Source organism: Tachypleus tridentatus, chromosome 13 (assembly GCF_004210375.1).
Source record: "Tachypleus tridentatus isolate NWPU-2018 chromosome 13, ASM421037v1, whole genome shotgun sequence".
Taxonomy (NCBI): Eukaryota; Metazoa; Arthropoda; class Merostomata; order Xiphosura; family Limulidae; genus Tachypleus; species Tachypleus tridentatus.
Genome location: NC_134837.1, coordinates 145521110 through 145534185, shown reverse-complemented (window position 1 = coordinate 145534185; position 13076 = coordinate 145521110). Strand labels below are relative to the sequence as shown.

The following is a 13076-nucleotide window of genomic DNA, read 5'->3' as shown; positions in this document are numbered from 1 at the left end:
ACGATTTCCCATAAACACAGTTCTCAAAGTGCACTCTTTCTCGATACAAATTGTTCTCACATCATGTTGTGTATAGAAGCGTCCAACAGTAACAGACTTCAACGTTTCCTGTTGCTGAAGGTTTATGCCGAGTTGGTGTTCACATCAATTTATCCTTTCTTCATTTCTGAAGGCAGTTTACCATTTCTCATTACCAGATCGGGTTTAATAATGATAGCTGTAAAATCACATATTACAAATCTTCCCATCGACAAATCTGTTAACTGGTTCCTTTACGTTATTGAAAATATGCACTTTTAAGGTGCGATTGAAACACCTTCTGTATCTCAGAACGGCTGAGGCCCGACGCGGCCAGGTGTTTAAGGCGCTACACTCGTAATCTGATGGTCGCGGGTTCGAATCCCTATCGCACCAAACATGCTCGCCCTTTCAGCCGTGAGGGCGTTATAATGTGACGGTCAATCCCACTTGGTAACAGAGTAGCCCAAGAGTTGGCGGTGAGTGGTGATAACTATGTGCTTTCCCTCTAGTCTTACACTGCTAAATTAGGGACGGCTAGCACAGATAACCCTCGAGTAGCTTTGCGCAAAATTCAAAACAAACAATTAAAACAAAAAACTAAAAAATTCAGATTTTAAATTCTGATCTCTTTTCCTTGACTTTTTTATTTTTCTTTCACTCTCTTTTTTTTTCTAACTTTTGCTCATCCTTCATTCTTGTTCAACTTTCTACTGTTCATCGTTTCATTTGGATTTTCAGTTTTATTATTTCGGATCAGGGCTCTGTGCAGGCCAGTCAAGTTCTTCCACACCAACTTCAGCAAACCATGTCTTTATGAACCTCGCTTTATGCACAGGGATATTGTCATGCTGAAACAAAAAAGGGCCTTCCCCAAACTGTTGCCACGAAATTGGAAGCACACAATTCTCTAGAATGTCATTGTATGCTGTAGCAGTAAGATTTTCCTTCACTAGAACTAAAGAGCCTAGCTCAAACCATGAAAAAACAGCTCCAGACCATTATTCCTCCTCCACAAAACTTTGCATTTGGCACTATGCATTCAGGCAGGTAGTGTTCTCCTAGTATCCGCTAAACCCAGATTCGTCCGTCAGAATACCAGATTGTGAAGCGTAATTCATCACTCCAGAAAATGCGTTTCCACTGCTCCAGTGACCAACGGCAGTATCTTTAGACCACTCCAGCCGACCCTTGGCATTGCGCATGGTAATCTTAGATCTGTGTGCGGCTGCTAGGGCATGGAAACCCATTTCATGAAGCTTCTGACGAACAGTTCTCGTGCTGACGAAATTTGTCGAACTGACTTGTTGGAAAGGTGGCATCCTATAACAGTACCACGTTGAAAGTCACTGAGCTCTTCAGTACGACTCATTCTACTGCCAATGTTTGTTTATGGAGATTGCATGGCTGTATGCTTGACTTTAAGCACTTGTTAGCAATGGGTGTGGCTGAAATAGTCGAAACCACTGAATAGAAGGGGTGTCTACACACATTTGGTCATGTAGTGTATTTGTTAAATTCTGTCTCGTATCTACGATAGGCACTTAGAACTGGCTGACTAACGTACTTGCTAACTCAGTAATCAATTGATAAATCACTAACTGACCAACTGAATATTGTTTATATATTATTACAATATTTTACTACAGTTGAAAAAACTTCGAGGTTTCACCTCAGATTTTAAGATACAGAAAATTTCTAGGCGTTATACATCTATTAACACATAATGACAAATGTCAAAATTAAAAATACTAGAAACAAAGCTTAAAACAATACCTTTCGACGATTTGTTTCTTGTCGGCGAACAGACCCCTGTCGGTATAGTGGTAAATTTTTCAAAAGACAACATGAAATCCGGACACAGGTACACCCAATTAAACTTAGTGGCAAAAGATACATTGTGATGAAAAGAAAGGTGTAATATCCACGTCGAAATGTCGCCGAAAAGGCTACAAAACAAGTTAGTCTGGAGATTGTACCAAACTGACTTTGTAAAGTAGTTGTACGAGCGTCTGCCGAGTCGAGAAACGGCAGTGCCACTACACAAGGAACAGCCCACACGGCTAGCAAGATTCTTATAGTTCGGCACTTGCTTTGTTCTATTCGGGACTCCAAAGGATAAACTATAGCAACATATCTAATAGAAAAATAAGTAAACAACATTGACATTTCTGAAAGCATAATCTATCTACTTTATTAATATCATGAAGAGAAAGTGGAATAATTCTTTACATTAGTACAATATTCCAAAGCATTCTTAGATTGTTGTACGTATAGTACAAACCTTATTGTTGCTAGAAGACTATACATTGTTTGACTTATTTTGTACCACTACTTCTTTGCATTGTATTAGTTGACATGGGTGTTGCAGATATAGGATAGATGACATATTATATATTTTTCTTTGTGTCACACAAAAGGTATATTAATAATTCTCAATCTATTGCCTCACTTAACTACACCAATAATAATAAGTTACATACATATATATGTACATTCATGTTTTCATCTTTCTGGTAATTTTGACTTTTATATATATATATATATGTGTGTACACGTATTATATGTATAAACATTTCACATTATGACTAAGCCATATAAAATATCTTCTCCCGTAAAACCTTACCTCTAAATACCAACAAAGCGACAGTAATGAAAACAAATCAGCTGAGACAACAGTCAGATAACCTTTGTAACACATTTTATATTCAAATATCTAAATTTAGCAGAAAATAATGTGTGTAGAATTTAGATTTCGTTTCAATATTTCACGCATACATTTTTATGTTATATTGTTTTTAACGCTACATAGTAAAGAAATATAGTTCTGTTTCGTTAATATTTAAAACATAAAATGCTTTTTCTTTATTAATTAATGGGACATTTTCAATGGCTAGTTCTCGTGTACAGTAGCAAATCTTAAGCACAGCTTTATGAAACTGCTTCTTAAAACCCACTTATTTGTTCTACACACAGGAAACAAGCGTAATATAAATTTTACGCCAGCTCTTCTACTACCAATATAATTGGTTATTTTATCATTGAATTTGATTTTATTATAAAACTTTATTCTATATATATATATATACACCTTGAATAATGTAACAAGATAAATAAAAAAATAGAAATTTAAAAACCTGTGAATAGAGATCGTAAAACAAATAAGGAAACAATAATGAAAATACTGTAAACGTTATTTACTCAAACTACAAAACTTTATTTTGGTTCTATTACTTCTGGTAAAGTCAAAATATAGATTTGTACCTTCGGTGGATAATGTTTAAAATATCTTTAGCCCTGTTTCTTTTCTTTCTAACAATCCCTATTTGCAATGTTTTAACTTTCTAGTTTTTATTTATCTTGTTTGCTGGCTTTTTCTTGCTCAACTATGGACAAAAGATTACTTCATATGGTAGGTAACTTTATACATTTTAATAATAATAAATATGACTAGTAGTTAGTTCTTACGGTGTTCACTTTATAAATGATACAGGGGTTGACTTCCTAAAGACACTGATTGTATAGTGCACAAAGCATTGCGTATTTACATATACAGTCATATAATGCTCATTTATTTTGCCTGGTAATTTCTGTTTCACCCTATACTTTAGCTTCTCAATAAAACACTACTATATGTAAGATAGCTAATTTCAAGGGGTAATGATAACATCGTTTACTCTAGAATTAATACATCTGTTAGCTGATGTAAAATATAAAAGAAATAAACTGACTCTTTAATACCTTTAAGATATTCACAGCACCTTATTTAGTATTTACAAAAGGTTTGGTGCAATATCCCAAGTCATATTTTGTTGTAGGTTACAAGATAATAACAATAACAACAACAACAATAATAATTACAAACAGGTTGTTTTGAGCGGATTTGCTTTACTTCGTAAGTCCATTGCTTTTTTGTGCGTTTTTATATGTATATAGCCTTAGCAGTCAATATTAAAAGTTTAAAAGTGTTGTTTGAACTTCATCTTTACTGTTTAAGGTGATTTTTTTCTGTACGTTCTATTATGGCTTTGTGCACTTACTTGCGATCCCTATCATGAATCACTATTGTGGTTCTTGATAAGTCTGTTTATTGAAAATGACGAGCTTGTTTTAGTTATTATTAAGCGTAAAGCTACACTGTGGGGTATCTGTACTCTGTCCAACCCAGGTATCGAAACCCAATAACTAGCATTGTAAGTCTGCAGAGTTATCGCTGAACCACTGAGAGTCAAAGTTTCTTGTCCATTCACGGTCAATCCTAAGTGAAAACATGTTATAAGTAACTGTGGGGTAAAACGCCGTTCTAGTGATGGATAGACACTTTTGCAAATAGAGAAACTTATAGTGGATTGTCGTTTTGTAACGTTTCTTTAAAATATTTTAAATATCATTTAAATACAATGAACAAGTACAAATACATAGGGGCATGGATATAAACAATGGCAGCTACCAAATAATAATAAATTAATGTAATATTTATTCACCTTTCTAAACAACTAGCCACCAAAGTAAGGACACTGGCAAAAACAAATACAGTCTGGAGAAAAGACAGAGCTCGACAGAGATTGTTGTTGAAGATTTCCCAACTTGCTGGAGCTGTCAGTTCTAGTAATTTCATCGGCAAAACAAATATTCCTATCATCAAATCGCACAGGGCTAGGTTGACAATGTAATAATTTACCACAGTGTGCATGTTTCTGTTGACCAAGACAGTGACACAAACGAGAAAATTTCCGAGGAAGGCTAAGGTCATGATCCCTAAATACAAAACGATAAAAGAGTAGTAGACTGGAGAAAGTTGTGTAAAATCAGCATAGAAGTAACTTTTGTCCGATATTTCGACCATGTTCATGGACGCATTGAGTAGACTGACCTCAGTCATTTTCGTATTAGAATACCTGTGAAAGGTAAAAAAATAAAGCATAAAAATTCAGTTTGACAAATAAAAAATACATTACGTTTATAATTAAACAACAATGCGTATTTTATGCAACCTAAATGTATTTAACATATTAAACATACATTAGAAAAAATACACAATTAACAGCAACAGAAATTGTTTTATAAATGTTTTAAAAATCTAAAAAAATGAGTTTTCTTCTATAGTATTCTTCGATTTGCATTATAGCAATTTTTTTTTTAAATTTAAGTTTCTCGGAAATGTGTAATAGAACTTCCTGTAGAAACTTCGTAAATCACTTAATTATCTTAGTTTCGATACCCGTGGTGGGCAAAGCACAGATAGCCCGTTGTGTAGCTTTGTGCTTAATTCTAAACAAACAATCTATACTTCTTGTTATTTTTGTTGTTGCTTGGGTTTACGCTAAAACATTTTTCACATTTTAATGTTTATCACATTAAACAAATATATTTGAAATAATTTTAATGCATACTATTAAACTAACTGTAGTTCAATGTCATAAATTCATCACCCCCTTTGAAAATTGTGATCATTACACTATATACTAGACCCAAGAATATACATTGTTAATATATTTAGTCTAATGTCAAGTTAGAAATATCTTAACAAATATTAATAATATTACATCTGTATATTCGTTCATCAAAACCCACCAAAGCCTAAATGGTGATCAAAACCATCTAGCAATTTTTCTGATAGATTCCCGTACTATAGGATATAAAAAGTTTTAGCTAAATTTATTAACTGGCCATTTATAATTCAAAATCTGTCTCTAGAAGTGTAAGAACTTTTAAGGATTTAAAACGAACGCCAATAAAACATACTTTTAGTCTACTATAATATTAAAAGAATATAAGGTTGTAATATTTAAAAAGACAAAGGTTATTTTGAAATTACCTTTTTAATATTATTATATGATTCGTTACCTGCCTGTATTAGTCATATGATTCCACCGTCAAATTCTTGGTTGAAGTTGTTTTTTTTTGAGGTGTTATCTAATACGCCATAACAGAACAACTGGTTATGGAAGTTTGATGAGCTTGTTTTGTATGCTTTCGCTCTTTCATGAAAGACCGAAAATGTTACGGTCATTCACTGGAGTCACACTATTGATATAACAGCAAAGCAAATAAAGGCTCAAGCACTTATTTATTAGCCTCTAGAAATAATCAACTATTATAAAGTAATAACGTAGGTAAGAGACTCACACTATCTTATTTGTTCTTCGAGATAATGAACGTCAGAGCTACAAATTACGGGTAAATTAAAAACAACAATCAAGATAACTACCGTAATTTCCGCCTTGTAAGACGCCCTTTTTCCCTTAAAAATATCTTGAAAAATCCCCATGTGTCTTCCAAGACAAAAGTGATGGGTTAAGGCAAAAGGTTAGCTTAAGGTCTACTCAAAATGGCCTCTCATACAGATCATAATGTCATTACTTACCAATTACAAATATTTTCAATAACATAAAACATTCAGTTTAACCAATATTGTTGATATACTGTAAAGAACGTAATGTATTTGACTGTATTTACTCAGTAGGTTTAAAAAAAGTCAAGGTGTTGTCAAAATATTTTTACCTTAGAATTATCTTTCCAAAATTAAGATGCTTCTTCCACCATGTATTTTTTAACAAGGTGTAAAATACGGTACATAGCACAGTTTTCCAATGATGCAAATACCTGCATTACAGATGGGCTTAAAATTGCTGAAATTACTTAGAAACGTAAAATTAGGCCTAGTGGCTAAAGCGATTTGCATTCGTAAGATCTAGTCTAGTTAGTTAATTAAGTGTGGAAATTTGGAAACTTCAAGCATCTAACTTTCTATCATCAAGTAAAACCTTTTCTACCTATAGGTGAGCTATTAAAAAAAATACTAAGATCGTCCTTATTGTTTTGCTCTCACCATTGGCTCAACGGTATTTCTTATTAATTGTAACCCTTGAAAAAAGGTTTCAGTACCAGTGTTGGGCTATCTGTGGTGTGCTTTACGCTTAACAACAAACAAAACAAATTATTCTCAACGGTAAACTCACCGGCTGTAAAAGCTATAGTAGGCCCGGCATGGCCAGGTGGTTAAGGCACCCGACTCGTAATCCGAGAGTCGCGGGTTCGAATCCCTGTCACACTAAACATCCTCGCCTTTTCAGCCGTGGGGGCGTTATAATTCGACGGTCAATCCCACTATTCGTTGGTAAAAGAGTAGTTTAAGGGTTGGCGGTTAATGGTGATGACTAGCAGCCTTCCCTTAAGTCTCACATTGCTAAATTAGGGATGACTAGCGAAGATAGCTCTCGTGTAGCTTTGCGCGAAATTCACACCAAAGCTATAGTAACGTAAGTATAACTTCAGTACCATTCACTTTTTTTGTTAGTTTTCTCAAGATAACTGAAAAATTGTAAAAGTATAGTTAATAAAATTGCCACTTAGAATTCACTTGAAATATTTTAAAACTCATGGTTTATAGGATATTTCTTCACGTTGACTTTTTGTTTGGAGGTGATTGCTGGCTGTGCTGTGAGTGATTGTTATAGTGATGTTACACAGGGCACTTAATGACTTTATGATTTTTACGTGTGGCGCTGACTGGTAGAGTCGGATTTTGAAAAATGTTTTTCTCACCTTATGCATCGATTAATTGCTACTCGTTAGTCAGTGCCATGTGATGGTCATCAGTTGTTCATGTATGTGTGGTCCTTAGAAGAACCATTCTTGATAAACCTTGGTTATCCTTCTCTTCATTAAGTAATCCCCTCATTCCCAGTGGCACAGCGGTATGTCTGTGGACTCACAACGCTAAAAACCGGGTTTCGATACCCGTGGTTAGCAGAGCACAGATAGCCTATTATGTAGCTTTGTGCCTAATTCTGAACAAACAAACATTAAGTAATTTAATGGTATCTCTACAAGCTAGTATATGTAAATAAAAGTTCTTTTCACTCAAAGTTAAATGTGTAGTGTATTTCACCATACTTAGCGAAAAATATGATTCATAGAAACATATTTGCAATAATAACATTCAGCTTTACTCAATAAATTGTACGCGCCTATAAAAACAAATACCCTCAAAACTGGATGTGTATGAATTCGTGCAGGTTTCTTTCACAATATTTATGATCGAGGAAAACACTATTGTATAAGTTAATAGTACAATGTTTATTTTCCCATTCTGCTCCATCTGCACGAGGACACCGCCATGGTCAGGTAGTTAAGACACTCGATTTGTAATCTGACTAATTTAGCAGTGTAAGGCGAGAGGGAAGGTAGCTAGCTATCACCACCTACCGCCAACTCTTGGGCTACATTTTTTTTACCAACAAATAGCGAGATTGACCGTAACATTATAACGCCCCTACGGCTGAAAGGGCGAGCATGTTCGGTGTGATGGGGATTCGAATCTAAGACCCACCTTCAGATTACGAGTCGAGCGCCTTAATCGCTGAAATTCTGAAATAAAAAAAAAAAAAGTAAGATTTAAAGAAGTTTTGAGAACACAAATAAACTGAAGAGAACAACGAAGTATATCGGACTTGTCACGCTTATATAAGATAATGTTTTATATTAGTGTAGAGTAGTTAGAGTTATTTGTAAACGTAGGTTTACAACAGTGTTCAAGTTTGTAGAAATGTCAAAACCGAAATAAACAAATTTGGTATTGTTTACGAAACCTACATTTTAAATTAACTGACGAAAATATTATAAATACAATATTGAAAATACAAACAAAAAGTTTTATGTGCATGTTGTAACAAGTATGAAATTATGTAGCTCTGTAAGGCATTCCATAAAATGAAGATGTATTTGTTGCGGAAATATTTTAATGACATTTTCAAAATATCTCGGTTTGTTATTTCCTTTATCAAAAAGAATATCGAAAAACATATTACGATGTAAATCTAGTCGATTGGGATATAAATCTTTGTAGAAATCTGTTATTTTATTTGACAGTATATTTGTCTTTGCAATAACCATTTCAACAACATTAAGAAGAGTTTTCACCCCACGTGGCTTCAAATTTAAAATTAAGGGTACTTAATATATATTTACCTATAACGTAATGTAGTTTCCTGAATCGTTCTCAATCGTATTTTTTTGGGGTTCCATGGAGGCCCGGCATGGCCAGGTAGTTAGAGCGTTCGACTCGCAATCTGAGCGTCGAGAGTTCAAATCCACGTCAAACCAAACATGTTCACCCTTTCGGACACGGGGCTGTTATAATGTGACAGCCAATCCCTCTATTCGTTGGTAAAAGAGTTGTCTTCTCTGTAGTCTTACACTGCTAAATTAGAAACGGCTAGCGCAGATAACCCTCGTATAGCTTTGCGCGAAATTAAAGAAACAAATAAACTGGGTTCTGTAACGGATTTACTTGTGTATATGTATTTTAATATGGATGTTTGTTTTAGTTAAATACATACTTAAAAATGTATGTAACTTATACAGTTAAATGTGTATTGCGAAATTCCTGCCTATCCACTAAATTTATAGAAGATTCTCGAGTTTAAAAATCAACATAGTACAATGTATGTATATAAATACCAGTATTCTTGCGAAGTGAACTTTCAAGAACCTCCCCTTAAAGTTTATAAATCGACGGTTAGGCAGTTTAATATTGTTAGTTATCTATGGTTAGTATACTATAAAACTCACAAGCTGTAACTGTGATTGACGTTTTTTATTAATCGGAAAACTAAAGACATTTGACCAGTGATACTTATAGATTTTGAATATTACAAACAATTTAATTTCAGTGAATTATCTTCACTTTAGTATTTCTACGAGAACATTAGATATCTTCCTCGGAGAAAAGTGGGCTTGCAAACTGCCGAGAATAGAAAGCTAGTTAGCTCATTCGTTAAGTCAACTCTACCTGTATCAATTCGAAAGTAATTCGCTCCTCGTGAACCGCCGATAAAGTATAAAGTATTCAGTTCCAAACCAGATAGAGGACTTAATATTTTTGCAAGTTTGTAAAACTTTTGTATGTAAATCATTATTTGTAATAATCGTTATTATAAATTGTAATATTTTTTGCATATTAGAATATATTTATGTTAAATAAGAAAGCTGTGTGTATCAATCTTCTTGGAAAATATCATAAATTTGAGACACATTAATATTCGATTAACCTTTTAATTCAAATTTAAATTTCAGGGTATTTGAAATTCGTGATACGTAACATAACAAATCGGAGACTCTTCCGAGATATAATAAAACACATAACAGTTACAACAGTTATTCAGCTCGTTCCAAAGATTAAAATGCTCTCTTAAGTTTCCGAGAATATCGTGTATTTTTCGTATCATTACAGATTTTTGAAATTTAAATTTTGAACTATAGAGTTTATTGTTACCATATGTTTTAGTAATAGATGCAATGACTTTCATATCAATAAATGTGTGCATGGGCTTTATAGCAAAGCTACATTGAGCTATCTGCTGTGTCCACCGAGGGGAAGCGAACCATTGATTTTAGTGTCGTTAATCTATAAACGTACCGCTATCTTACTATATACTCATTATACTAAAACAAAAGGATACTAAATTTGTCAATAAGTTCAAACTGTTTCAGGAACATTGTTAATTGACACCATAATTTTTTTATTTTTGGATTTTAGAAAACTATAAAGAAAATTTAGTAATCACAGGTTGTATTTACATCTCACTGTGTACTTTTCAACATAAAATAGTCTCATTTATATTTTTGTAAGCAAACTTTTTATATATTTCTCAGTAAAGTAACTCATTAAAAGATTAAATTTATAGCATTCATGACAAGTTCAACATTTTTGATACTGTTTTGTATTAAATAATTCAATAAGTGAGTTTGAAGATACACAAATATAGTTCTAGATGTCAACTGTTTCATTTTTTTTCCCAATGAGTGAGAACATCAGAAACATTACTTTCACTGCCAAAATACTGCTCACATATGCGACGAATGATATTTCTAATAATATTTTTAGCGAACAGTACAAAGTACAAATTATCTTAATTGATTATATTTTAACGATGAGTATTTACAAAAGGCATTCATTTGTTGTAAGCTATGTTTTTAATAATTTAATTTAAAATTTGACTACAAGAATCATCAGTGTTAATTACAATCATCAGATCAGAAGAAGCTGCCGTCTTAATGATAATCTTCATATCAGACGTTTTCTTAAAATAGGCGAAGAAGCCCAAGAAAGTTATAACAATGTGGCATAAAGTGTTGTTGTATATCTAAAGCTAAATTATATGTACGAGATGATTTTGAAGTGTGTATAATTGTTACTGGTGTGTTTTATAAGACTAGAGTGAGTTGAAAGATAATAAAGAAAATAGTTTGTACAGTTTTTAAGAATATAAGGATGAATCAGTCTGTCCTAGGTATTATGTTTACTTTGTAAGAGTGAATTGATCCTGTTTTGTATCAGTTAACATAATTCGTAACGTAGGCATAAAATAATTTACGATAGTGTACGAATGTTAACACTTGAAAGACGTTAAAATGGAAAATAAACTTATTCTTTGTAATTAATAGGACTAGACTTTAGTTAATTTCAACACACAATTTAATATAATCCACAAACCAAAAAACACTCTCACAGCGTTTTTGGTAGAAGTTGGATATTAGTTTGGTGAAAATAAGAGGAATATTGGAATACACTTGAAATACAAACTCAATTGTTAAAGATGGAGACCATGATGTGAAGTATTGAGATCCAACCGTTACTGATGATGATACTATTAACACAAGAACAGGAGGAACTTTAACTAATAAAGTCCCCATATAAAAGTTATATGGATAGTAGATCCTGCAGTACTGAGAAACATCTTCTCTTAATAATAGTCTAAAAGAACTGAAAGAAGTAATCAGATGACCAATTAAATAGAACAACTAAAATTATCCAATTTATGACAAATGGTTCAAGGACACTCGAAAGGACATATTAACAGGGACAGTAGGGAAAAATCTGTATCCAAGGGATACTTGAATATAAAATCAAACATCTGTTAAGCCAAGGAAAAAGGGCCCAACTATGTCAAAGGCACATCACTGAAATAGGAAATAGTTGGATTTGTGATATGAAGCTTAAATGGGAATACTCCTTATATTCCAAATGATAAAAGAGGGTCATTATTTGAGGAATGTCGACTACGAGTTAAAGATAATATTGATGTGAAATTTAGTTTCATAAAATAAAGTGAGTTGCATGGTTTCACAGCTACAGATGTTTGACCCAATTTGTTAATGAAAATTGGTAAACTGCTTCCAAATGAAAACAAAGAGAAGAGCATGAGGCAAACAGTATGTGGAAATAAGATTCCAACTGTTGGAAAGTTATATGTTACCCTTACTGAATAATTTTCTACGCCTCCTAAGTGTAATTTGAGAACCAATTTCACGTGAAGGCATAGATATGAGGCTAGGATAGCTTCAGATGTCTTCATAGTCAAAAGCCAGGAAAGACTTACACATTAAAGAGCAATTAATACACTAGACACTTATTGTTCAGTGGAAACAGGGATCTCAGCCACTGAACCAGATATTTTCAAATTAGGAGTTATAAAGAATTCTTCATTTAGTGATCGGGACAAAATGGAATCAAATACTTCACCATTTCTTGCGGGAATGTGAAGACGTTACTCAGGAAAGGCTTAAATCAACTAGTTACTTGTAAAAGTAATGAATCGCAAACTTTGATCTCTGTTTCAGTAGTTTAATTATTTCTGACACAAGTGAATAGAGATTTTATCACTTCGCTAACTTCGTTATTTAATCCCGATATCAGTGACTTGTGTTTGTTATCATTCAATCAGTGATTTCAACAGTTATTCCTGATAAGAGTTAGTTTTTAACCTCTACTTTCTTAATCACACCAATTAAGACTCATAACAGTGACGTAATATTTTATACTTTCTTTAGTGTGTGTATGTATGCTTTCATATTGCAAAGCCACATGGAACTATCTGCTGAGTCCACCGAGAGGATTTTTTTCTTTAGTAATTTCGTTATTTACACCCGGTACTAACCATTTTGGTTTACTTAATTGTCTTCTTAATTTTATTAGTTATATCCAATAAAAATCATTTGCAATTTTGTCACTGTTTAGGTAATTTCAGTAGTCGTTGCTGATTCTAGTGACA

General features: G+C 33.2%; 1 protein-coding gene across 1 annotated transcript; it reads right to left on the bottom strand.

Annotated features, from left to right (window-relative positions):
* Nucleotides 1–1079: 1079 nt before the first annotated feature.
* LOC143236332 (neuropeptide FF receptor 1-like) lies at nucleotides 1080–6135 on the bottom strand. Its single transcript, XM_076474605.1, has 4 exons — nucleotides 5866–6135; nucleotides 4503–4916; nucleotides 1795–2155; nucleotides 1080–1280 (listed from the first exon to the last, which is right to left on the bottom strand). The coding sequence occupies exons 1-4, from the start codon at nucleotides 5880–5882 to the stop codon at nucleotides 1080–1082; spliced, it is 993 nt and encodes a 330-aa protein (XP_076330720.1). The 5' UTR covers nucleotides 5883–6135.
* Nucleotides 6136–13076: the final 6941 nt, after the last annotated feature.

Excerpts from the sequence above, each read along its gene's own strand:
- LOC143236332 (XM_076474605.1), bottom strand. Across the intron at positions 2,156-4,502 it reads GTGGCTAGTTGTTTAGAAAG|ATATGTTGCTATAGTTTATC; the intron begins GTGAATAAATAT and ends TTTTTCTATTAG. Across the intron at positions 1,281-1,794 it reads AAGAAACAAATCGTCGAAAG|AAGCTTCATGAAATGGGTTT; the intron begins GTATTGTTTTAA and ends ACTGTTCGTCAG.